This window comes from Amphibalanus amphitrite, unplaced genomic scaffold (assembly GCF_019059575.1).
Source record: "Amphibalanus amphitrite isolate SeventyFive unplaced genomic scaffold, NRLGWU_Aamphi_draft 000665F_arrow, whole genome shotgun sequence".
NCBI classification, from domain to species: domain Eukaryota; kingdom Metazoa; phylum Arthropoda; class Thecostraca; order Balanomorpha; family Balanidae; genus Amphibalanus; species Amphibalanus amphitrite.
The window spans coordinates 59,888-87,599 of record NW_024882159.1 but is presented as its reverse complement, the minus strand read 5'-3'; the positions used below and the strand labels follow the sequence as shown (position 1 = coordinate 87,599).

Below are 27,712 nucleotides of genomic sequence, written 5' to 3'. Positions count from 1 at the left end.
ACCGAGGAACGCAGGCTCTGAACGGGCGCCGTTTGACCGGACGCGCCCGCGTGACTGCCCTGATTCCGGACAGAATGGGGTACACAGTCGGGGGTCACGCCGAGAATCGCTCTAGTTGACCCGGCCGCCACGCCTCTGTCCTAGCTGCGCCGATCTTCCCACCAAGGCGTGCACCGCAGAACCCTAACCTTCGTGTCCTGTCCCAAAGATCGAAGCTCACCAATAGTCAACTGACCTAGTCAGCAGGTCTGAGGCACAGTCTCTCAGCCTCACCCACCCGCTCCTTCGGCCCGCTCTTCTGACAGCCGGCACGCGGGCCGTCACGAGCGTGCCCCAGACGCAGTCAAAGGTAACGGTACGCGGCCACTAATTCATAATCAGCTGCGCGCCGTTTCCGGACCTCCGACTGAGTCGACGATGGCAGGTCGGGCACGCAGCAGGTCAGACGGCGTCGGCACGCGGCTGGGTCAGTGGGGTGGGTCTGTGTGGCTGGTGCGGACGAGTTGGCTGGGTATAGGTCTGTGCTGGTCGGTGAAGAGGGTCAAGAATGATATGGCGGAATGGTTCGCTAGACTTTGCTGACCGGCAGGGTGTGGTCGGCAGGGTCGCCGTTTGTGTTTTGTTTGTGTTCAGTCGTCGCCGTTTTACGAGACTGTGAGTCACTGGTCACTATGACTGCAGGGTGTTGTTGTGGGCTGCCGCCGGAGCTGGTTCGCCACGAAAGCCTCCGATGTACACCTAATGAACCCTCTGGTGTCAGAACTGAACCAGCAGCCGTCATTCAGACTCTGAGCCGGTGTGTAATTCATGTAATCTCCAACACTTTTTGTATCGATCGAGAAAAAAGAGCGAGATGTCGGGTGACCCTGGCTCTGACGAGTCTGCTATGTAAAGTGGGTCTAACACGGTCGTAGCGCGTCGACATGGGAATCGGCCCCATCCGGCCTCGGCGGGCCGGCCGGGCGGGTGTGGGTCAGGTCAGGGAATCTGCCCTCCGCCATTCGTCACACCCGCGCTGGGAACGCGGCCGACCCTGCCCTCTCTGATGACCGTGTCAAGGTAGAGGCTTTTCGCAGGGTATCTCGGTAATAACCGGCGCGTCACGGCCGGCTCCTCCGTCGCCCGCGTTACGGAGCAGCCGCACGCGCGTCACGGCCGCTCACGTGACGCAGCTCCGTCACAGATCCCCACGGCCGTCGGCGGAGGGCTGCACTGAAAACTTTTTTACTCTCCCCTGGAGAGTAAATCCGCTGGGAGGGAGTACGAGGTACGCAGACGTTTTTTACCACGTACCGCGGGGTAAACTCTTCTAATTTATTCTCTTCCAGAGGATAAATCCGTTATTTTACTCTTGACTTAAGGGTAACACTTTGGTATTACCCACCACCACGGAGTAAATATATTCCTTCCCAGGGAGTTTACCCCCCAGGAAAGAGTAAGGTGTCCACAGACGTTTTTTACCACTCTCCAGAGGGTAAAAACTTTGTATTTACTCCTTTCCAGGTGGTAAATCCGTTGTTTTACTCTTGGCTGAAGGGTAACACTTTGATTTTACCCACCACCATGGAGTAAATATACTCATTCCTGGGGAGTTTACCCTCCAGGAAAGAGTAAGACGTCCACAGACGTTTTTTACCACTCTCGAGAGGGTAAAAACTTTGTATTTACTCCTTCCCAGGTGGTAACTTCTTCAATTTACTCTCGTCCCGAGAATAACACGTCCCCTAAAATATCGTCAGTAGGGTAAAATAATTGTACTCCTTGGGTGTTTACCCCGACGAGAATAGTAAAATATCCAACTGACCCTTCACATCGGAGTAAATTTTACACTCTTGCAAGGAGTCATTGCAAGGGTAATGGTTTACCCTACCATACAGAGTAAACTCGTATCGTGTTCTCCGTGGAGGCACCTTATTTGACATGAAAATTTAAAAATTAGGCGGAAAAGTGGATTTGTATCCCCACTAATTTTTTAATTTATCAATGAAAAATATAAGGTGAGCGCAACATTACACATCAATGACACGGATACCAGACACTAACACCTATTCTCTACGCAGTCCTATAATACAACCAACCAACATTCACTGTCTTCATAAGTATGCTCTGTATTGTCGAAACAACAACGCAAGTACACTGCAACACTAATGTGATACATCACAGCCGATCACTTAAAAGGTGAGACAACTCAGCCTAGCTCAGGCTAGCTCGAAACACTATAAAACTTTAAACGTCAAAAGTACGGTATGCGTCACAACGGTCTCGACGGATAGCTTGACACACAGACGTGTTTTACCACCCTCCAGATGGTAAATTTTACTCTTTCATGGAGAGTAAACTCGTCAGGGAGGGGTAACGTGACACACAGACGTTTTTTACCATCTTCTGTAAGGTAAACTCTTTTGATTTACTCTCGTCTAGAGGGCAACATTTTCGAAGTTACACGCTGTGGAGGGGTAACTTTTTAACGTGACCCTCCTCTAAAGAGTAGCATGCCATCTACTCTGTGATTTACCACCTTACAAAGAGCATATTCTTCTGGCTTACCCTTAGTGACATGGTAATGTTTACGCTTTCCTTTAGTGTAAACCCCCCAGAGGATGGTAACGGACCCACAGACGCTCTTCAGGAGCTTCGCGAAGCTTCTGTTAACCGGAGCTCATCAACTAAAAAACATGCTTCAAGAGCAACAATACATATTTGGCATTCCGTACAAACAATACGAGGGGTTCACTGCAGCCATGAACATTGTGAGACTCCACTTATTCATACGCGTTCAGCGATGCACACGCGGTAAACAAACATCACGATACAACTTGAATGCAACTTGAATACGAATACTCAATATGAATGCTTGAATATGAATAAGAATTCAGCTCCCTCAAATTGGATAAGGCACAGCCCACAACATTTGAAGTGAACGGCAGCGTTCCTGGGTGGTCGCCCATCTACGTGGGATAATAAAACTGCATCACTACAGTATATATCTTTTTCTAAGTCACCAACAAAATGCATCACAACAAAGTTTATGTACCTACTTACAACACTCTGCCACGTGGCCGTGCGCGGGATCTGTAAGCCGGATCAAACTAGCACCACTCAACAGCACGTAATGCTCCATCACATCGGTACTTACAATAAAATGTCCGCAGAGGCTCTATAGGCGATGAACAGCACACAAGCACAATCACCAACGGCCACCTCGCGCCACACCGACACTGCGCACACCCTCTCTCGGAGACTAACGGCGGAAAACTGACAGATGCGCGCGGCCTTCAACCTTCAAACGGCCGATCTCGTTTTTGATTGGCTGATTGATACTCTTTCAAATATTATATTCACTAGGGTAAACAAGATCCACGCATGGAACGACCACCTGCACACGAGTCACAATACCTAGGAGGAAAGAGTTTTCGTCCTGTTCAGGATTGCGAGAGTAATATTGATATTTACATGGTAATAATACTCTTTGCTGGCGAATAACTTCAATTTACCCACGTACCGTTACCATGCACATAATGGTAGCAGCGAGGTACCCTTTAAATATACTCTTGTCTTGCGGGTTCGGTAAAAATGAATCCTCCAGGAGGTGGTAAAAAAGTTTTGAGTGTGCGGCCGGTGGAGCACCGTGTCCGGACGTCATGTCGGAGATGGATGGTGGTCGGCTGACGGAGAAACGTCACAGCGTGTCGTGTCACGGCCGGCGTCACGGCGCGCCCGGGTGTCAGGTGACGGTGTCGGCGCCGTCTGGCGTGTCGCCGTCGGGCAGCCGGCGCCGAGAGCTGCTACCGCCCGCACTGAAAACTTTTTTACCATTTCCTGGAGGGTAAACCCGCCATAGCATGGTAGCTTGACACACAGACGTTTTTTACCACCCTCCAGATGGTAAATTTTACTCTTCCATGGAGAGTAAACTCGTCAGGGAGGGGTAACGTGACACACTTACGTTTTTTACCATCTTCTGTATGGTAAACTCTTTTGATTTACTCTCGTCTAGAGGTTAACATTTTCGAAGTTACACGCTGTGGAAGGGTAACTTTTTAACGTGATCCTCCTCTAAAGAGTAGCATGCCATCTACTCTGTGATTTACCCCCTTACAGAGAGCATAGTCTTCTGGCTTACCCTCAGTCACATGGTAATGTTTACTCTTTCCTTTAGTGTAAACCCCCCAGAGGATGGTAACGGACCCACAGACGCTCTTCAGAAGCTTCGCGAAGCTTCTGTTAACCGGAGCTCATCAACTAAAAAACATGGTTCAAGAGCAACAATATATATTTGGCATTCCGTACAAACAATACGAGGGGTTCACCGGCCATGAACATTGTGAGACTCCACTTATTCATACGCGTTCAGCGATGCACACGCGGTAAACAAACATCACGATACAACTTGAATGCAATTTGAATACGAATACTCAAAATGAATAATTGAATATGAATAAGAATTCAGCTCCCTCAAATTGGATAAGACACAGCGCACAACATTTGAAGTGAACGGCAACGTTCCTGGGTGGTCGCTCGTCTACGCATGGGATAATAAAACTACATCACTACAGTACATATCTTTTTCTAAGTCACCAACAAAATGCATCACAACAAAGCTACGCACCTACTCACAACACTCTGCCACGTGGCCGTGCACGGGGTCCTGTTAACCAGGTCAAATTAGCACCACTCAACGGCACGCAATGCTCTAGCACATCGGTACTTACAATAAAATATTCACAGAGGCTCTATAGGCGATGAACAACACACAAGCACAATCACCAACGGCCATGCCGCGCGGCACCGACACTGCTCACATCCTCTCTCGGAGACCAACGGCCGAAAACTGACAGATGCGCGCGGCCTTCAAACCGCAAACGGCCGATCTCGTTTCTGATTGGCTGATTGATACTCTTTCAAATATTATATCCACGAGGGTAAACAAGATCCACGCATGGAACGACCACCTGCACACGAGTCACTATACCTAGGAGGAAAGAGTTTTCGTCCTGTTCAAGATTGCGAGCGTAATATTGATATTTACATGGTAATAATACTCTTTGCTGGCGAATAACTTCAATTTTACCACGTACCGTTACCATGCACATAATGGTAGCAGCGAGGTACCCTTTCAATATGCTCTTATCTTGCGGGTTTGGTAAAAGTGAATCCCCCAGGAGGTGGTAAAAAAGTTTTGAGTGCGGTCGCGACCGGGGGCTGCCTGCTGCCTGCTGCGGCGGGTCGTTTGTGCCAATTTGCGCCGTGTTTGTTTGCGCGCCGGCCCACTGCGGCCGCCATCCTTGGAGCTCCGACACCGCGCAGCAGCGGTGTCGATGTGGGGCACCGACCGGCTGTTTTGGTGCACCCTCCCGCCCCTATCTGCCTCCCACGAGGTTGCACAACCGCCGCTCACATGACCCATGGTGTGGTTCGCAGCTACCCCCGCGGCTCGACCCATTATCATTTGTGGTTCGAATCATCTGAATGGTTATAAAGATGTAAGTTAACCAAATGCAGACGTGCGAACGGTCACGTACGCATCACGGCGGATGCCAGCACGTACGCTGACCAATGAGCCACGACAGCGCACTCGCACGAGTGCTCACATGGCCACTGACTCACTCACAAGCAGGCAGTGAGTGCCTACCACCCGCTCGGTCCGACCATGCGGTCATGTTTTCGACCTACATTCCGAGCCAGCGCGACGGGCCAGCGGCCTCCGACAATGCCTGCAATCGCTCATCAATTAGGGCGTATTGTGCGCGGTGGGCACCGGCTGCGCGCCGCAGTGACCCGACCCGTGACCCGGCGTCCGCCTGTCGCGTCGCCACGTCACCGTCGCCGATCCCCGGCCGCGCCACGAGCGGTGACCCAGATTGACCTCCGATCACGCTCTGAACTGATGCACAAAGGCGTGTGTTGACGACGAGACTGAGCCGTTATATATCGCCACGGAGCGACTGCCTCGTTTAGGCTCGAGCACAGCTCTTCTTGGGGACATGGGCACGAACTGGCCTACATCAGTTATTAATTAATAATTATTTCAAAGGTTTCTTCGCCCTTTCTACAAATCCTTTTTGCGGTGCACTGTCCATTGTTGAGTATCCATGACAGATTGGATAATGATGTAAATAATAAACCAATTAATACAAATCAAATACAGGGTGTCCCATAATTACCCGGACATTGTTAATTAGCGTATAAAATAAGGCAAACATGATTGTGCTTTTTTCTTTTTACCGTCCTATATAGTCAACTATGGGTGGCTGTGAAATAGCACATGCAATAGATACGCTTGTTACAAGATCAGCCGACAATGATGGAAAATGCCAGCCATTGCTGGTCTCAGTTGTTTTACGGGTCTCCCGAAACTGGGTGTAGGCCTGTTTTCTTTGACCTCTTGCCGGAGGATAATACGATCATATATGAGATAAACTTGACATCAAAGTGTTCCCAGGCCATAAGGTATTATCCCCCAAAACAAAAATTTCTGCCTACGCCACTTTTGCTGCGTTTTTTACATCTGAAGGGGAGAAGCTCCATGTCTGAACATGGCAGGACCTTTGGCTTCCAACAGATTTGGTTTCCAAAACAAACCCGTTCATGGCCATTTGGTTTACGGCATCCAGTTTTTTTTTTACTGGTAGAATATTACCGCAGTAGTACTATGTGCTAACGGTTGTCTTTGGGCCATCATATCAAGCCCAATGAGTGCACGGTGACTCAAAATGTCTCACAATTTGATTTTCGATGGGTGCCTGGCCGTCTCTGCTGTTGGGGCGTTGTAGCCATCGGACGTTCACACACGCCTTTTTCGGGCGGTTCAAATGACATAATACCTACCTTCGTTAGACCACAAAGTGTGCTTCAATATACTGTTTTGTTGTATATGTTATGTTTTTGGGATGAATTGTAGTGATTTGCGCTACTTTTCCCGTAGTTTTCGCATATTTTTCTGGCAAAGGACCCCAAATTCCAAAATTTTGTCTAAGATAGTGGTGCAAAGTAGCCTAATGTTTTGTAGATAGGTAATCCTGATCTATTGTTTAGCTAGTTTTTAGCTAGATCGGTGACGTTTGTTGTCTATGACAAGCAACCACTTGTTTGACAACTGGTGTATGGCCCTTTTTGGCCGAGCCCAAGCTTGTCAATCAGGTTTATCTCTTGCTCTCTCTGGCTTCGTTAGCTGATATAATTGCGTTTTGCTCAATCCTAACTGCTTGCAGATGAGCTGCTGAAGCTCTCCAGCAAAAACCATGCCGAAAGTCCGTTTACAAAGTTGAAAACGGGAGTTGATTCACCATGGTTGCCTATTAGTGGCTTAAACTGAAAACGGAAAAGGACTACTCTTACTTGACTCTGGATAACAATTGATTCGAGTCGTTACCGGCCACCAAAAGCACACAGTCCCCATACTCGATAGCTAAGGGATATCTTATAAAAGTATGATGCTTGTATATCATTAGAAGCGAGCGCAGTCGTACCTACTTTTAGCCAGAAAATAAATGTCCGGGTAATTCTGGGACACCCTGTATATTCAAAATACACAAAGCTTTCGGCTTAAACAGCCTTGATCACTGTGAGTTGTGGCAATGTATAATCGGTACAACACAAATATTCGCAGTAACCGTCTAAGAATTCTTGAAAATAATGAATCACGTGTTTCTTGTTTTACTGGTCAACTGTCGATTTTGCTGCCATCGATGACCAAGTAATGAATCCGTTTCTACTGTTGAATGTGTCCCGTGTGATAATATGAGCCGCTTCCAGGATCTTTCTCGTATATTTTTTCATGTTCTTTTCTAATATTTTCGTATTTTCCCAATCAGGTAAGTGGTTGCATTGCTATATGTGTAGCACTATCGCGTTTGAAGTAGTGATCAAGTGATCAAGGCTGTTTAAGCCGAAAGCTTTGTGTATTTTGAATATATTTGATTTGTATTAATTGGTTTATTATTTACATCATTATCCGCACTGTCCATTGTCCATATTCGGATACACCAAAACGCGATGCATCTGTTACGGTCCCGATGCACTATAGGTGACGTTTTCTCTGTTATGTTCCTGCTGCCAGTGCAGTGACCTGTCATATCAGCTGCCCGTCGCGGGCGGCCGGCTGGGCGGTGGCCGCACAGGGGCGATCCCTCAGTGAGATCCCCCACGTCGGTCGCCGGTCATCGCTGGCAGCATAACGGTTCAGACACGCGGACGTACATACACATTGCGTTTGACGTTGGTAACTGCAGTATCCTGCCTGGTGTCGAAAACTTTGCTGTATAAACAGTAAAGCGTGATTTTAAAAAGGAAATTATATCTTTGAAGATTGGTGGCTCAAAGACAACAGACATACTGCTAGTTGTTTCTGATTTGATACTGGAATAGGTCTGATACAGACGTCCGTCTTACGTCACTCTTTTTCACCTTCCGGCCGTTCTGCCTTTCCCATAACAGAATGATGCGACATTATGTGAATAGTACGACCGGCCGAACACAGCGATTGTGTTCCGTTTTTGCTACCCTCCCTGCCTGCCTGCGTTACGCTCTTATCAGCGGTGGCCTGCGCGGCTGAAAGGTCCCGGTAATGGCCCGGGATTCCTTCCTGCCGCGGACCACAGCCCGGACCACAGACCGGACCGGGCCGGCCCTTCCTGACCGTTGGTGCGCCGCCGCCCACTGCGCAGCGTCCCGGCTCATCTCGAGCCCGCCGCGCGTCCGTGGCCTGCGGCGGTAACGTCTTCAACAGGTGTCGGCTGGATTTAAATTATCTCCGGCCGGCCGCACGGCAGGAATGCGTGCTGCGAGCGCGTGCTGCTCTGATGGCGAGCCCAGGCCGGGTGAGACCGATCCTGTGATCTGGGGTGCTCAGAGCCGTGCTGTCTCTGCGGGAACGGTACCCGAGCGACACCCGCATCTGATGCGGTTTGTCAGACAGCTGTCCCGGGCAGCCCGGTTCGGCTCCGAGCTCCGCCCGCCCGCCCGTCCTCAGAGCCAACGGCACACGGCGGCGGCGCCCAGAGCTGAGCGCCTTGATCTAGATGACTCGCCGGCGTGACTAGATGACTTGCCCAGTTTTGGGGACCGTTCAGAGACCGATTCGACCCGCTCTGTCGCGGCTCAGTTCGTTACAATGGCATCAGCGCCACCGTTCAGTTTGTCGGCCATACCTCTCCAAAATCGGACAGCTCAGCATCCCGGCCAGACATTCCTGACCTGCGCCGTAACCGCCGGCCGTGCGGCGGTAGTGGTGCGCCAGGTGCGCCGTTTTTTGCCGCAGAGGTGCGCGACCGGGCACGGCGTGTCTCTGCGTCCGGCGGTACGGAGCGGGCGCGGCCAACCGCCAAATTCCGCGGCCGCCCGGCGCCCATTAAACAGCGCCAGATATGTAAATGGTCAGCCGCCAACGGCCGCTGTGGCTGAACGAGCCGTGAGGTAGGAGCCGAACAGGTGAGCGGGCCACGCGCGGCTGCCTGGGTGGTCACAGACGAGACCTCGGAGCTGACGGGTGCCGGGAGGGGTGCTGCAGTGACCTGCACCAACACGGCAGACCCAGTTTGAACGTTCCGTGAGTGGAGGAAATCCGTTGAGCCGCGGCGCTGTGCTGGAGAGCGGTATGTTATAATGGGATGAGTCACAGATGGCCGTCACGGTCAGAGCGGAGCGCGGAGAACGGCCGTCAGATGTCCATCTGTTACCCGGTGCAGCGCAGGCTTCGCCTTCATCTGCATACCGGCGCACACTGGCTGTCCGCCCGACCTTGGCCGAACGGACCAGAGCAGCGACCGTGGACGGAGGAGCTCCAGATACGGCGGCCGTCCTCTGCTCCCCGCACATACGGAAGGAGATTCCCATGCATAGGCCGACCCGGGACGGCAGAGTGCAGACCTGTCGCCTGAGGACCGACCGACCCAGCACGGTTCAATGTCGATTTTTCCGGTGACCTCTACTCGTCACTCTACACCAGCCGTCACTCTGTCTCTGCAGCCCCGCCGGGTCGGTTCACGGACTCGGCTGTCAGCGCGCGGCCTCGGTATACCTACGTACTAGAGCGACACCGATCCACGGGAGGTGACCGGTACGTGTGACAGCACGTGGCGGGCTCCCGCTGGGCCCGCGACCGTGACTGTGGCGCTCTGAGAGACCGTGTAACTGAGCTGAAGGTGACTTTCACGGCGCGTCACGGGCTCTGATGACCGTCACGGAGCTCCGGAGCCGTCACGAAGGTCAGATGTGCCGTCAGTGACATATCCCGCGCGGGGCTGGGGGGGGGTAAATTTTACCCCCCCCCCCCTCGCGAATTTTTGCGATATCTCAAAAACGGCGGCGCGCAGCGCCGCCAAACTTTCAGTACCTTTTCTTACATCAATTTGACACGTTCCCTGAAAATTTGAGCGAAATCCGTCGGAAAATTTTTGAGAAATTGACGTTTTAGTGACGTCATGTTCGTCATTTTCGCCTCAAAAACGGCAAAAGTTCAAACGCCGCTAACATCTTCATCTTTAAAGGAATCAAGACGTAACAAAAAAGGTTATACGTAATTTTACTTTGTCTATCAAATGGCTATCTCGGTTTTTTGAAAATTTTGGATTTTGGCCTAAATTTTTTCAAAAAACTGACTTTTTTGGGAAAATCATTATAAAATCCAAAATTTTGAGTCTATCAAAAAAACCGGAATATATCTCAGAGAAGTGGTCTATGTGCACCTACATACCAAATTTTAGAAGAATCGGTTCAAAAATGTCGGAGTTATTCAAAATTTTATGACGTCACGACACACAAATTTTTTGAAAAATGAATTTTTTGGAAGTTCTAGACCTCGTAAGGAAACAAAAATAGCACCATTCGATTCGCCGTGAAAAACTGCATCAGATAGACACCTTTTTAGGCCTTAACAACCAACTTCAAAATTTGACCTCACTTGACCTGACCTTGACCTGACCTCGACCTGAAATTCATCCAGAGGTGGTCCATATCACTTATTGAGTGTGCCTATTGAATTCTATGAGCAAAATGACCCATAAAACATGTGTCGCACATGCCCTTTTCTATATTTTGTTTTTTGGTGACCTGACCTGACCTGACCTGACCTTGACCTTGACCTCTGAATGATATTGTATGCAACGAATATTGTCTTGGTTGCCTAAGAACACGTTTTGGGCGATCAGTCTCAGTCCATGACTCCATTCTTCGGCAACTACTGTGCAAGGCCGATACTGTAGAAACTTGCAATTTGTACCCTTGACCTGACCTTGACCTTGACCTCAAACCTTAAATTAAGTACATGTTTTTAGTAGTTCGTGATGAGAGCTTTCGATTGGCGTTTGAATTTTCCAAATCGGACCGTTAGTTCGGGAGATAACAGGGGGGGGGGGGGGGTAAAATTTACCCCCCCCCCCAGCCCCGCGCGTTCGGCTGGAGACCCCAGCCCCGCGCGGGATATGGTCCGAGCTGCATTACTTGGTGAAGAGAGAGAGAGAGAGAGAGAGAGAGAGAGAGAGAGAGAGAGAGAGAGAGAGAGAGAGAGAGGGAGGTGAACATAAACAAGATATTTACTGCTGACCTCGTATCTTGCTTCTTCACCTTATCTTCCCCTCCCAATACACCCAGGGGCAGCTTCATACCCTCCCGAAACCGGCGCATCCCGTCCGCCCGCAATCCCGTGATTTGCTGAGACAGTTGAAGGCGCCCTAATGCCTCCGATGACGCCACGGCAGGCTGGTCGGCGCCGCCCCAGGCCAGTCGGGTACGGCGCTGCGCCCTGTGCACGGTGTAAAAACGGGCGCTCACCGCCGCCGGATTGACCGCCAAGGCCACGGGACGGTCGTAAAGGGCCGGCGATTGATACTCTGCCAGTAAACATGTGTCCCGAGAGTGAACCGGTTTGTTTGTGGGCCGGTTTTACGGTGGTGCAGCGGCTCATCTTAAACGCCGCCCTCGACACTGGGCTAGTTCTGGCGTGCTGGTAATAACATCGGTGTGCGTTTATCTTCAAGGCATTTATGAATTGAACGGGATTTACTGAACCTAAGAACACAAACCATGTTTACATGAGCAGCCAAACGCTTTCGTTTGGAGCGCCGTTTCGATACATAAGAATACAAATTTTAACGTATGAGAAACGTAATTAAATTATCATTTAGAAGCTAAAATGGCTGCAAATTGCGCTACCGTTAAGCGTTGTGTCCCCCTACAATCTATCAGCGTTGAGGAAACGTTCGTTTTGGGTGGTGCTTGTCAGATTGCGACCTGCAGTGTCCTACAGCGCACCCCGAATGTTGACTGATGGAGGAGTCCTGTAAATGGGCACAATGCTTGTGGGAGGGAAGAATAAAAAAAAAACAAGGTATCACAATGCTCGTTTACAATGTGTCAGCTTATCTTCTAAATCCTTTCACGACTCGCCCCATCGCGTTTTCACCCCATCAACCCCATCACCTCGCGGTCCGATGTATGTGGTCCGTTTCTCTCTGGCATCCTCCCTCGGTCTTGTCTGTCATGTCGTCCGCTCTGTTGGCTCTGTGGGTCACCGTGGGACGCGCTGTGTGGTCGACCATCCCGCTGGGTCGGCCCGTGACCCGCCCCGGCCCCGAGCGGAAGACGGTAGACACGCCGAGATGAGCTGAGGGAGGAGAGGAGAGGAGAGGAGAGGAGAGGAGAGGAGAGGAGAGGAGAGGAGAGGAAAGGAGAGGAAAGAAGAGCAGACGAAGCGATACGAGAGGCATTTAGAGGAGCCATAGGTGGGAGTCTGGGACAAGATGAGACGGAGAGACTAGGCGAGACTTTCGAGAATCCCAATGCAATGCGTGATGCTGAAATAACTGAGCCGAACAGCTACAATGTCTGGAGGACGTGCACTGGACCTCGCGAGACAGGCTGTGCCGCTCGGTTCACAGTCAAATTCGTTCGCCGCGCCGGCCGACGCTGGCGCCGCCTGTCGGCTGTGTCCCCGCCGCCGCCGCCGCCGCCGCCGCCACCGCTCCGGGCCGGGCCGTCCATCAGTGTGTGCCGAACCGAGCACGTGAGAGTGTGAGCCCCGTCGGGCTGAGGTGTGTGAGAGTGCTGAGACCAGGGCCGGGCCAGTGCTGTCGGACTGTGTGTCCCCTGAAATGGACCGAGTGACGTGTAGCCGCTGTGTTTGTCGCGGACCGGGTGCAGTCTCATTACGTTCGTGCGTGCCGTGCGGTGGAGACAGTCGTGTCCACTGTCCACTGACGGTGCGCTCCCCTCGCGAGGGTATCGATTCAGTATCGAGCAGGTGTCCCCTCGAGCGGGCCGCTCCCCTCTGTCCACTAGTCTTCCCTGTAGACGATACTCTACGCCCTGAGTGCTGTCCAGACTGGGAACAACCAATATTCGCACGGTCAGCGGCATTAGACGGTGTGACGGGCCGAAATTCAAACCGACCAATCCGTTCAGTCAATATTTTAATCAAACAACAGTTTTCGGCTCTGATGCTCACGGCTCTTTGCTTTCCAAAGAGCGCGGCTCAAAACGATCGTGACGCAGTGGCGCAGCCAGGGGGGGGGGGTCAGAGGGTCAGCTGACCCCCCCGAAATTTCTGTCAGGGGCCCGCTCGAGAAAGAGAGAGAGAGAGAGAGAGAGAGAGAGAGAGAGAGAGAGAGAGAGAGAGGGAGAGAGAGAGAGAGAGAGAGAGAGAGAGAGAGAGAGAGAGAGAGAGAGAGAGAGAGAGAGAGAGAGAGAGAGAGAGAGAGAGATCCTAATCTACATAATCGGACGGGTCCGCTTCGAAAAGTAAAGTGCCTAGGTACTGGGACATCACGGGTGAGGGGTAGGCCTGAGGGCCCCGGTGGATGGGTCCGGGCCCCCGGGAGAACGGGCCCCGGAGCCCCGGGTGGACGGAGCCCGGGCCCCCGGGAGAACGGGCCCCGGAGCCCCGGGTGGACGGAGCCCGGGCCCCGGGAGAACGGGCCCCGAGCCCCGGGTGGACGGGGCCCGGACCCCCCGGTGGATGGGGCCCAGGCCCTCGGAAGAACGGGCCCGGGCCCCGGGTGGACGGGGCCCAGACTGCGGGTGGATGGGGCCCGGACCCCCGGTGGATGGGTTCGGGCCCCGGGAGTACGGGCCCCGGGTGGACGGGGCCCGGGCCCCCGGGAGAACGGGGCCCGGACTCGGAGCCCAGGTGGACGTGGCCCGGGCCCCCGTGGGGATAGGGCCCGGGCCCTCGGGTGAATGGGGCCCGGGCCCCCGGGTGGATGGGCCGGGTCCCCGGGAGAACGGGGCCCGGGCCCCGGGTGGATGGGGTCCGGCCCTGGGTGGACGGGGCCCGGGCCCCGGGTGGATTGGACCCGGGCCCCGGGAGAACGGGGCCCGGACCCTCGGGTGGACGGGGCCCGGGCCCCAGGTGGATGGGGTCGGGGCCCGGGTGGACGGGGCCCGGACCCCCGGGAGAACGGGGCCCGGGCCCCGGGTGGATTGGACCCGGGCCCCGGGAGAACGGGGCCCGGACCCTCGGGTGGACGGGGCCCGGGCCCCTGGTGGATGGGGTCGGGACCCGGGTGGACGGAGCCCGGGCCCTCGTGTGGACGGGAACCAGCCCCCTGTGGATGGGGCCCGGGCCCTCCGGGTGGATGGGGCCCGCTAGGGTGACCCGCTTGCTCCGCAACGCGAATAAGGGATATTTTCGATCGGTGGGCGTTTGGTTGGTCTTGTGTCCGTGGGTCATGTATACATTTCGGTCGGTTGTCTTTTGACGGCTAAGCATTTTGGTTTGGAAAAAAACATCCATCGCATCGAGGTGCTCGTGTCTGATAACCATACGTCTACTACAGAACTTGTCAAGTGTATTTTATAGCATAGGTTGACGTAGGTCATTGAAAAATGAGAGCCATAGATGAATTGCCATGTAGAGGTTTGAAAATTTATCTTTTTAAGAATACTGTTGCTCGTCTTGCAAAAGCGATGATTGGATCTTGGACAAAATTGAATGCTCTTTCCAACGATGCCATTTTTAATTGTCAAACGTATCAGGTTATGCAGCAAATGCCGTGTAATTAAGTAAGTCATGAACAAAAACCATTTTCTCCAGCGATTTGTTCCACATTGTTTTTAATCAATGCGGTGTTTTAATCAATGCGGGTTTAATCAAAGCGGGTTAATAAACCCGCTCCGTCTGACAGTCACCCGAAAATAGCATTAAGTCCAAAATCCGTCCGAAACGTCAATTTTTCAAGCATAAGTGCCCTCACGGGTGCACGTGGCGCGTGCCATCCCTGCACCGCTCACCATTCGATAGCCCGTTCGATCCTCATTGTTCCCCATGCCGATCGGACCCACGGTTACCGAGATACTGCACGGGGACCGGACCCGTGTCGGTCAAATTTAGCCATTTTCGCCCAATTTTGCAAGCCTGTAAAGTCTATGACGCGAGTTTGCACTTATTGAGCACGCGCCATGTGCTCACCACCAGCCCGATCGAGCTGAGACCCCTCACAGGCACGTTCCCCATCCTTGTTCTATAAGTTGCGCGAAGTTCAGCGCACTAACGTAGGTGCAACGGTCTGGCCTGTACCTACCCCGGGATAAGTAACACCATGCCGGGACCACGGTGACAGACAGAATCTACGTCACCACATCACCACACCACAATTCAAACCTGGCCCAAGGCAATACATGACCCATGTGAGCACGTTAACCCTCGCCGGCTCAGGCCATTTTGCGTCCTTCGACGGCACAAGGGAGGGAGGGTACGACCCCCTTCCTCGCGTTTGGCGTATGATCGAGCTAGAGCTTCGCGGAAAAAAAAACGAGCGTGTTGCCCGTGACGAGAGGAAGCCGATAATACCCAATTCCAAGGTCCTAGGTCACTGGTTGACCTTCCAGGTCAGGTCAATGACCCAAATGTCGGGAAAATCGGGACCTGTTAGAACGTCGTAAAATGTGGCTGCTATAGGTTTTTTGTCGGGGTGCTGATCACGAATATTATGTCAGTTTTGATCACAGATGATGTCTTTATGCAGTTAGGCCAGGTCGGGTCAGGTCAGGTCAGGTCAACCAGTAGTGGTCCCGCCGGGTATTCGTAGTACCTACCTACGTGTCAACCGCCTCTGACAGCTTTGTAACATGTTACGAAGGCACCAGAACTACTTCTTAAATGTTCAAATGGTTGTTAAATTGGAATTCAGTTCCAAAAAAGCTAGCCTAGAAACATACATAACTTAAAAAAAAAGTGTACCGAGGTCATCATAGGTCAGTGACCTGACCTGACCTTCAGGTGACGTTGACATCCACCCTTATGCATGGGAGCATCATCAAATCACATGTTTGAACGCTGGAATCCACGAAAGGACTGCAAACGCGCGGCTAATGCGAGCCGGCATATGCCGAACCGCGATTCTGGCCAAACATGGTCTCGGAAAGTAGGTCACAGCTCAAAGTTCATTTGGGTAAGGGTCATTAAATTTCTAGGGTAGGTGTAAAATTGATGAACGCGAGGGTACTGAAAGTAACGTCGCGATCAGCCGCTTTTAACGCGAGTTATTCGCGAAAAAAAAAACCTTAGGGGGGTTGCATCAACCCCTCTCCATGTGCCGGCGAGGGTTAAAACTTCTTGTGAGCGAATTCACGTAATGAAGAAGAATAAAGGCACAATGCTTTGTCCGACAGAAGCAGGCAACAGTTCTGATTGCATTATATGCTATACATATTGCGGAAAGGGCACATTTCGGCCTCGAAAGATACGAATACATACGTCATAGTAACATATTTCTGTGGTGGTCAATTTGCGTAAAAATTGAACACCGGGTGATTAACTACCGAGCTATTGTTCTATCCAAATTTTCTGATTCAAACTCGCTCAGGGTTATCGTGCAGGTAAAGGGGGCCCGCTCAGCAGAATGCGTATGAAATATGGAGAGATTCTGAAAAATGGGTGGGGGGCCCGTACACTAGGGGGCCCGCTTTGGAGGCGATGACCCCCCCGAAACGAAATCCTGGCTGCGCCACTGTCGTGACGGAAAGCCTTACGCAATGTGTGCGTTTCGGTTAGTGAGGGCGGCAGCGGCGGTGATTGCCCTCGGTTCTCAGCCGTTAGCGATTTTCGAGTGATTTGCCGGCGGCGGCGGCGGTGCAGCGGGCGTGTCGATCGCCTTTCTCCGGAGCAGCCCCCTCCGAGTGACGGCAGCTGGGGCGGAACGTGGGAGGCAGATGCGCCACTGACATCGCCGTCAGACCGTGTCACGCTGACGGTCTGTCACCAGACGGTCCGTAGTCGCTGAGATGTCTCCCGGTCTGTCACCGTGTCGCGCGGAGAGGTCTCCCGGTCTGTCACCACTCGTGCCCGTCTCCACCCTCTGGCCACGACGGCACAGGTCGTTTCCGTCCCCGCGCCGCCCAGTTACTAACAGTATCTGTCTAAAGTCTTCTAGTCACCCGCCCTACATGGCCGGGTCGCCATCTTTTCGCTCGTTTATCGCTGAAGGTATAGCGCGCCGCGTCCGTACCGCCCTGAAACCCCGAGCACACGCCCTGTTTATGAGACATCGTTTACTCCGCACAATACGCGGATAGACCTTCACTCTGCACCTAGCGTCATCCGGCGTCCCGCCCGTCTGTGACGCTGGTAGCTCCGAACGCTTCCCGTTCCGGGCACCGCCTTACGTCTTGGCTGGGGGTCGTGACGTCACCGTCGCCGGTTCTGAGTAGCTGTTCCCTCGCGGAGTCACCCGGCCCTGGTCTCAGCACGTCATCGCCCGTCCGGCAGTGCGTGTGCAGCAGCGTCATCAGCGCGATGTGAGTGAGGCGGCGAAGACAGGCGGACCGCCGCGGAGCTGAGATGACGTTCGCCGCCGGCTAAAGTGAATAATGTACCATTGTGAGAGGAGTTCAGCGGAAGGGTGACACAGCTGTTCCGAGGACTGTCAGCGGACTGCGAGAGGACTGTGGGCGCACTGTTAGCGTCTCTGTGAGACTGTGAGAGGCCACAGGTCATAATGCACGTGCACGAGGTCCCGCGCGCCTCTCACGCACGTGACGCCAGCGCCGAGCGGCGCCGCATGCAGGACTACATTGAGAGCCTGGGCGGCCACTCGCGATCACTGCCCAAGTCGTTCACCAAGTGTCTCAGCCTGCTGAAGTCACCGCACGCCAGTCGGCACGGCTTCAGCCCGGCACGAGCTCCTGAGCGGCGCGCCGGCTCCGGCAGCCCGGCCATGGTGCGCGCCCAGCGCGGCTACTTTGACGAGCCGCCGCCGCGCGAGGAGGCGGAGCAGGAGGAGCGCGAGGAGCCGGCTCCTGAGGAGCGGCGCCGAGAGGAGCCCACCACACTGGGCAGGAGCCGCGGCCGACAGCTGTACGCGAGGCTGATGGGGCGCGCCAAGAGCAGGGACCGGTGCGCCACACTGCCGCCCGGCCTGGGACAGAGGCACGGAGGGGCGGAGCTAGCCGACCAGCAGCGGCACGGAGTCAGTGTGGACCCGGCCGTCTGCCCGCCGCCACCGCCAGACATGTTCTCAGGTGAGTACAGAGTCCTTCAAATCCTCGGGCTGTCTGTCTTCTTCCTACCCTGATTTCGCCCTGTTCTTGCCTTATCCGTGCAAGTGCTGGCATAGCGACAGACGGAATTCATGGGCAATTGCAATTCAAACGGACTGGCTTTTGAATATAATTAAAGGCCAAGAGAGGAAGGCATCTGGTGTCTTGCCAGGGCCGTTGAATACGCGGCAGAAGCTCGCGGGTATATATGCAGCTACACTGTGCCATTAATATTGATTAAAATGAATGAATGAGTTCATCGAACTCGGGTCATGAGTTCACCGGATGATCTACCTGCCGAGGGCGTTGCGGATGTTGCAGCGGTGAGCTGTGATCTGCACAGTGCACAGTGTACAGGCACCGGTGGTGCCAGGCCGGGTGAACCGCCCACCGGACAGCCGTGACCCCGCCGTGACCCCGAGCCGGCCGATAGCCGCCGATCGGACTCGCGTGATCGTCCGCCGTCCGTCACCAGCCGAGCGGCCATCACAGAGAGATGTGAGCTCACGCCCGTACGCGCCCTCAGCTCGCCTTTTCAACCCGGTGCCCGCGGCTCAGTGGCGCCCGCTGCGATTGGCAGATCGTGGGCTGTGTGTTCCGTGTTACTGCCGCGCCGGGTCGGCTCTTCGCAGCGTTTGGCAGTGGCTGCGCCACGCCGAGCCGCTCAAGGAGAGCCTCTGAGAGGTTTTCCACTAACTTGGCAGACCATGGGCCGCCCATAGCGCACGAGTTATGTTCGAATGCAGGACGGGTATGTCGTGCCATAGATGAATCCTTGATGAATTGCTCGTTCTCTGCTTAAAGAAACTAATTTATGACAGGAATAATGATGTGGCATCTCTGTGCTAAGCAGTTGTGCAGCGTATTATGCATTCCTCCGTCGGGCCTCTCCATAGTTGTAATGGATATGGCTCGGTGTACACGTGAAACTTTCCCAGAACATTCTCGCTGAGTCGCGTCTGAATATCTTTCGATTTCCCCGCATCAGGCGGCTGTCGCTGAGGTCGTGCTCCCATGAGCGGGCGCCCTCCCGCGGCTGTCGGTCGCCCGGCTCGCAAAAACGGCACCCGTCCCCTCTGCGGACCGGCGCGGCGTGGTCAGGCCTTTTAGCGGCGCCCTGTCGCGGTCGGGTCTGGACCCGTTTTTACTGTCGCGCTGCGTGCGCCTATCGGGGACATTTGAAACGGTCGCGTCACCACTAGCTGCGGTGCGTGGTGGTTTGGTGAAACCTGTCCCGCGGGGCCACCGGCGGCGGCCGCGCGGTGGGAAGCCACCCTCGCCCGGCCTCGCGGCCGCCTTGAACCCACGCCGACTCGCACGACACTGGTGATGGAGTCGCGCGCGTCGTTGGACCACATCTGCGGCCGGCGGCGGTGACCCGGGCCGACCCGGCGCCGCGCCCGCTCCGTATAAGGCGCCCGGCGGCGGGCGGCCGGCTGCCGTGGGCGGCGGCCGACCCTGACCGGGCCTGCGCCGACCCGCGCCGACGACCGTTGGAGACGTCCGGCCTGCTGCCGCTGCTGCCACCGAGGCTGAGACTCCCACACGGCAGCGCGAATAAACCGGCAATCTGCGGCGGTGCGGCGGCCTTGGAGAAGACACTGCGCTGCGCTGGGGCGTGGTACCGCCGCCCGCGACGGCAGAGACACCTGCAGTCGACGGCCAAAAACAGGCTCCGTGTCGACTGTCTCTTATAAACGGCGCCAGGGCCAGCAAGACTGGCTCAACCACAAACGACGGCGCTCCGGTGATTGATGAGAATAATCATAAGTCGCAATATTAGCATAGTTGAATATATGATGAGCGCAACGGCACGGAGACCATGACACAGCTTTTTAAAAATTGGCGGTGCGTGAAATATAAAGTTTTGAAGCGTTGCCTCAACTGGAACATAATGGCGAAACAATGGAGTGGAGTGTGCCATGTTTTCCGTTTCGTGTTTTGGATTCGACCTTCAGACGGTAACACAACCTGGACATATCAATGGACCGGTCTGTATTCCATGGGCGCCGGCTGAATGCCTTACAATATCGTGCTATATCGAATTGCTGTCAACGGGCGGCTCACATGTTGCCATCCATTTCATTGAGGCGATCGGCAACACGGAACAATGTTAGGTGAATTATGAGCTGCGACCTTCTCGAAACCCGACAGTCCTCTCCTTTACTCTGCTCCCCCTAGTTCTCTCTCCTCTCCTCTCCTCTCCGCTCCTCTCCTCTCCTCTCCTCTCCTCTCCTCTCCTCTCCTCTCCTCTCCTCTCCTCTCCTCTCTGTCCTTGGTGGCCGAGCTGCGTAGGTTTGTTGCTGATTCCGGGGTGAGAATTACACAACCCTGCAGAGGCCACATCTGGCCCCTGCTGACGGAGAGGCGGCACCGCAGAGCCCTCAGATCTGCCGCTCGCTCAGAGAAGTTCTGTGACCGTCTCTGGCTTTGAAATTAGCTCTCTAAACGGCGGGCATTGTCAGTCAGCTCAGCGGTGGCTGCTGCGCGTTATCCTCACTGGACGGGTTACTGGAGCCTGGAGGAAGGGCCAATCGAAGAACAATGCGAGGGTGGAATGAAGAAGGTCGATGTCCTTAAGGTTAAATTCCATCTGAAGTCATCGCTCTGCGTCTCACAGGACCATCATTGCCTCTCTCGCTAGGCTGCCGGCCGGTGGCCACAGTGCAAGGCCGACCGGTGATGCCGCTCTCCGTGGACTCTCAGCGCCCCTCGGCCGGCCGGTCGTCCGATCCTGACGCGTGTCACGCCCTCCACGAGCGCTGATGAGCTCAGATTGGACCCCAAGCGGCGACCGGCGTCCCAAACGACCCGCGCCGGCCGGCCAGCGCCGATTAGTCTCCCCATCTCTGCCCTAGAAGCACGCACACGTAAACGGGTGTCGCAACAGGGCGGTGCGTGCGCCCCTCCGTCGGCCTGTGGGGATCGGCGGGAGGGCGCGATATACTGCGGACGTGACCTCGGTGTCCCGATGGTCTCAGCGGGGTGGTGTTACCGAGACTGCGGAACTGGCAGCGGCCGGAGGCAGCCGGCGCGGTCCAGGTGTCGAGACGAGAGCATTGTGAGACCGATGAACAATGCCCGGCTGAAATAACACCGTGGCGCTCCTGACGGGAGCCACGCGGGCCGGGCCGGGTCTCGAGAGCTCATTGTCCGCGCACTCCAGTCTGTCTTCTTGTTACCTCTGTCTGTCCTTGTCTCTTCTACCCGTCCCATCAGCCCTTCTGTCCGTCCGACTGCGGACTGTCTGCTGTGCCAGTCTCCTCGCCTCGCCCGTCCCGTCGCGTCAGTTCATTGAGACTGTCTTCCCAATTGAGCTGCACCGCCATCACTCGCCGCCGGCTGTACCCGCTCCGTCGTCTGTGAGGTGCAGCAGGGACTTTACTCGTCCCTGCCTTCTCTTCACCCCTGACCGGGTGGTCCCGCTCTGTGTCGATGGAGCTGGTATACAGATGACACACCGATGTTCTGCGAAGTGGGTGAGCCATGGACGAGGTACTGTCCTGTCATGCAGTTGATTAAGGGCGATGGAGTGACGCACTGTCTGGACTCTAGAAAGCAGTTGACCTCTGACATCCGTCCATGTCGCCTGGAGCCGTCCCATGTCCGTCAGTCAGGAGGCGGGACAACAGGCCAGCATTTGGAAGAATTAGTTTCTCAGAAGCTGACGCGGCACGTGCCGCAAATTTGGGGCTAACTGGGTAGCAATATCTCGAATGAGATGACTCGACATCCATTTCTCAAATTAGCCGGCGCTCTTGGAGGCGATGCATTTCCCGATATCTGGCGGTATGACGGGCGGTATGTCAGTCGGAGTCAGGGAATTGGATGACTCGGCGCTCGACAATGCAGGGAGACACTCGTCGGCCCGGAATTCGGGTCATCTCGTTGCCCTGCTTTCTGATCCGCTTAATTCGCTCGGGCCGCTTCGGAATGTTTATCGAAGCCGCATCTATTGCGACTTGCGCAGTCATGTGTTGAAAACTCGTGCGTGATTCGGCGTGAAACTGCCTCAGTGTGTGGTGACCTTCGATTTCCAGCTCTGTTTTCACGCCCCGGTCCGTATTTGGCCGCTGCGATGGCCGATCGCTCCTACGTTTGTGTGGCTCCATGACTAGACGACAAATTTGCATCACCATTTGGGCGGTGGGCGTGCCTGAGCCAGGGCAACAAAGCCCGGCCACTGACTGGCTGAGGCACCTACCCTCCCCCCCCCCCCCCCCAAACGACCCTCCCCATCGCCCGTCGACACCCTCCCATCCCCTCTCTCCATTCTGAATAGACGGAATGCGTTTCAATTAATCAGCCTAACTGAATGGATAGGGGGATATACGGCGCTCCAGCGCTCTGTTTATATAATCAGGCGTTATCTGGTTACAGTCTGCGCTCATTACGGCCGCCTCCGTCGCCACCGTGTCGCCGGACCGGTCAGCGATGCCGCCTCTCCGTGCAGTGACGCTCCCTGTCACAACACTGGCGGCTCTGAGCGGCCGCCTGCCGCCCACAGCGCGGCTCGGGCGGGTGGCGCCGGGTACAGCGGCCCCGCTGCAGCCGCGCCCGCCGGGCCCCCGGATAAGGCACCGCTCAATTAGCCCCCGTCTGATGGCGATGAGCTATGGTCGCTGGCCGGAGCGATATTTCCCTGTTTGTGCCATCATGTGCTCAAGGTTTATAGCTCAGGGTTTATAGTTCAGACGCCTGTGAAAAGAACTGACTTTCACAGCACGCACCAGCCGCCTTCGTTCCGTTTCGTGGCGTCATCGTCTGGTTCTTCGTAATAGTGATCATACGCCGTATCACTGCGCTCCGAATGAATACTAACATTTCCGGCCCACGGACTGAACCCAAAAAGTTGCGGTCGAGGGCGTTGTACGGGATGATTGACTCGGCCTAAAATACTGATTGCTGGCTTATGCAAATACGACGTTTTTGGTCGTTAGCCTTTGGACCGATAAAACAGTCTGGAGCGGCTAGCAGCAGCTCCTACCGAAGTGGTTCCTCCGGAGAGGTCGCTATCAAACCATCTACCGACTCCCACGCCGGGCGGCGGCGGCGCCCGAGACGATCTGTTCCGCAGTGAGTGGTTTGACCTCTTCAATAAACGGCTGGCTGGGCCACGTCCGCCGGCTCGGCGGCGCCCAGATGAGTTCATTTGGCCCGTCGAACCGGCACGGAGATGGTCCATATTGCCCACACTCTCGCACTCATGTGGCGCCTTTTACTTTCGATTCCACCCGTTGCCTGGCTACGGCTGCCGGTGGCGGCAGTGGAGACGGGCTGGCTCCAATCACCATGCAGTCAAGCTCAATCGCCGGCGGTCGCTCTTGGTGGAGTTCTGGTGTAGCATTGCCGCCCATTGTGCCTTCATAGAATAGAAGCAACTGGTTTGCCGTCTGAGTGACCGTCTTTAGACCATCTAAATCCACCATATGCTAAGCCATATAAACTCGTCATGGGGTATTGATTACGATCGCTGCGACGTCTCTACTCGAATGGTTTTCACGACTTCACTCAGTTTCTTATCTCCAGGGCGCCTTTGTTCTGTTTATTTCAGGCTCCCTAACGACCTGCTGCATGCAGTGCAATGACTGTTGACGCCTGTGTCTCGTCTCGCCCCTGTAACGAAATTCGTTCCTACCCCGTCCTCCACCTCCCTCTGTACCTACTTACTGCCCAGCCCCCTCGCCCACTTACAATACCCTTATATGGTCCTCACTCCTCACCTGCGACGCCTGTCCTCGCCCGCTTCTGATTGGTGCTATGATATGACGTACATCTATATGTATGACGTGTGTGTATGACGTTTGAATATAGCGGCCGACGCCGAACGCCGAGCAGGAGCTGTGAAAGATTGATTCGAAAGCCAACCGCCGTAGCGGCCTGACGTATCATTATTCAAAGTCTCGGCCGACTGTTTACTACTTTTGGATTCTGTCGTCAAATTTGCAATACATACTTGAAGAAAAGAAAAACCGTGTTGGTTATACGGCTGAAACAAGAGGTCCCCAAACAGACTATCACAGAAGAAGAAATTGTTTATTTACTTTTTACATTTGTTACAGCCCCGTCACTGAAACACCATCGCGTCCGCCCGGCCGTCCACAGTGACGCTGCACTTAGTGATGATCGTCCGTAAACCAATGGTCCATTCTGGGGCTGTCAAGGTCAGGCGAAATTCCTTCTCATCCATCAACCTCGAAACGCCTCCTACCAGCGACCTCGCATCCCCAACTGCCGGCCGACGACCGACAACCATCTACCACCAACCATCAGACATAAAAAAACATCCACCGCCTTCGACCACTGACGGACGCCCAGTGACCGCCGCCCCCTTCATTTGACCTCCGGAACCGCGGCCGTCGGTCCTACCTACTCGTCTGACCGCCGCGACCGAGGGATCCGCCACCACAGCCGCCGCAGCACGGGTCCGGTGTCGGCCTATCAACATACGTGCCCGGCCGGGCGGGCTTCCTGTGCGGCGGGCTGCTCTCCGGTCACCTGAGGTCGGCTGTGGTTACTTGAGGTACACGGCTGGAACGCATTGTGCCAACGATGCTGTGTTAGCTGTGTTTCTATGCAATGCTGACGCCACTTGTATGTAGGTATTCCTATGAAATGCCATGATATGTGATCGTTATTCGTTACGAGAGTGGTGCCAACCGCACTCGACTCTTGCCTCTTGGAGTGACAGTTTTGACTTTTGAGCATTCGTGTAATAGGCACCTGCGGGTATACCATGGGTATTCTGATATCATCACCCAATATGTGTTGGCAACTGTATAATCTCGGGCGATTCAATTCCGATGAAACTCTAGAAAGGAAACTCGCCACTGCGCAGCAGACCGTCAGCGGGCCCGAGCCGGTAAATGCCCTCAGTCGGGCGCCTCCGTCACACCGCTCTGAACTGAACCCATCAGATCCGGCAGCCTGGGAAGGACTGTGTTCATTCAGGCCGGCGCCGCCGCTGGGACGGTGGGAGAGCCGTTCCGGTGCTGGCGAGGCCTCGGTGGGCGCTGCCCGGAACCCACAGACACCCAGCCGGTCCCTGGCACGGGCGTGCGCTCGGATGGGTCAGAGAACTCAGCTGTGAGCTCACTGAGCTGAGTTGGCGGTGCTCAGAGAGCGATGGGGAGCTTACCGGAACTCACTGAGTTGAGCCGGTCCGCTCACAGAGCTCGGTGAGCGGTGGGGAACTCATCTGAGCTCACTGAGCTGAGTTAATCACTGTGACGAGCTCAAAGGGCTCGGCGACGAGTCATCAGGTGCTGGCGTGGAGAGTTTGGTCCGAGGAGCGGAGATGTCACAGATGTACTCGTGTGAATGGACGGCGTCAGGTAGCGGACCCCATTGTTTAGCAGATTCAAATGATCACCTCATTCCATCTGGTGAGCCCAGCTCGCCTTTCCCAGGGCGTCACATCCTGTCCTCAGTCAGTCCAACATGCTCGTGCAGTCGTTTATGTTCCGACCGAGGTCGGGTGTCGGTCAATTGCTGAGCTATCTGAACCGATCTGAACCTATAGGTCACCGATGGCTGACCCTCACACCTCAGCAGCCGGTCAATGGGGCTGCTAACCGGGTCACACGTCATTACGAGCAATACCGAGAGAACCACACGGCCGTCGTCCGCCCAATGCTAGTCCACAAATGATTTATAAGTCAGCGACTCAGCCACAGTTGGCCTGTGATCTGCCTTCCTATCTCTACCGTCTGCTTCCCTCCCTGTCCCACGATGTAGTCCCTGCCCAGTGCCCGTCCTCCTCCCACCGCAGCCCGCTGCCGACGCCTCGTCTCTCCTCGTTTGACCATATCTGGGTCAGGAACGAGCCCACTTACCACCAGAGCGCGCTGGGCGCGTGCTCGATAGACATCTTTGTTAGCGCGCCGGTGTCCGGGCGGGGTCAGAGCGCGGGTCGTGGGAGTGCGCCGGGGTGTGAGCTGCTGACCCCGGCGGGCGGCGGCTCGGTCTGACCGTGACACGGCGCCGGGCGCGGTCACAGCGGCCCACAGGGCTAATCGAGAGCGTGTGCCGCCCCGGCTGCGGTCCGTGTAACGATGTGCGTGCGACGGGTCAGAGGTGACGGGTCACGGCGACACTGGCCGGCCCGGGGACGCGGCCGACCTCGGTCCCCGGGACCCTCCCCGCCGCCGCGACGCCGCTCGGCGGACGGTCGGACACGTGTCGTGGCCCTGAAGGAGCGCTCCGGGTGGAGAATCAGCGCCCGGTGATCTCTGTTCATGTCTGCCGGCGGTCTGAGGTGATATGAGATTACTGGCTGTGGTGGGAACGGGCCGAGGAAGCGGTGTGTCGTCCGACACAACTGCCGAGCAGGTGGAGATTTACCTGAGATCTTGTCCGACCTGGCCTGACCCAGTCTACACGTCCCTGGCCGTCTCCCGTGTGGTTTTGTGGGCTAAGGAGGTAATTTGATAAGGAGAACGAGAGAGGTCATTCTTTTTCACGTGCTTCATTGGCACCAGAGAGAAAAGCATGCGAAGCCGAACAGGGTTAAAGGTGTGTTAGTTCCCTACCGTGAATTACATACAAGTGCCAGCCTGATGTGCTATACTATTAATTATGACAGTGAGTAAAGCTCTCACGTAATGAACGATACTGTAATATTTCAAGCTTGATTTAGAACCGCATGCACATAAGTCGAGCATTGCAATATCTCTCATCATGCACTTGAACACGACTCCGCAGTAAATTTCAGGGTCAGTGCGATATCCCCCGCAATGTTCGCGATGCATCGCGCTCATGACCATACTTATGATTGTTATGGTTTTTAGAAGTTTCAGCGTCTCCCTGGGAGAGAATGCATGCGAGTGGGGCCTGTGCCTTCCAGCTGTTGGCATCCTCAGTCCTCACGGCACTGCACCGGTGCTGCTCCGACACCAGGCGGCCGGAGTCGGAACTAATAGTTCCGTACCTCACCGTTACGGTGGCGACACCTGTCAGCTCTGCTGACGGGCGGTGCCGACGGTGCTGCCACCTGTGTCAGGAGAGCTGGGTGAAGTGTTCTGAATGGGGCTGCCATCTGAATGGACGCGGTGCGATACGATCGGCGATTACAAGTCGAACACCATCTCCGGAGCGGTTTTCCGGGCGATCAGCGCCCTGATGACCGCTCAATGAGGCGGAAGAGCCGCACCTATCTAAACAGAGCATCGGTGCGCCGGGCACGGCTCCGAATGGGCTACTTTGCATACGCTCGAGCAACGCGCTCGTAGCTGTGGTGCTG

General features: G+C 54.9%; 1 protein-coding gene across 3 annotated transcripts in view; it reads left to right on the top strand.

Moving 5' to 3' along the window:
* Positions 1-27,712, top strand: part of LOC122364263 (ras GTPase-activating protein raskol-like) — a 170,561-nt gene that overhangs the window by 95,045 nt on the left and 47,804 nt on the right. Inside the window, exons 1-2 of one of the 3 annotated variants that reach the window (XM_043334475.1) lie at positions 12,980-13,028; positions 17,702-18,453. The exons of the other annotated variants lie outside the window; for them this stretch is intronic. Of the exons in view, the coding sequence (XP_043190410.1) occupies positions 17,931-18,453 (523 nt within the window). The 5' untranslated portion in view covers positions 12,980-13,028; positions 17,702-17,930. Of the gene's footprint in view, positions 1-12,979; positions 13,029-17,701; positions 18,454-27,712 lie in introns of those variants that run through there. 3 annotated transcript variants of the gene reach the window in all.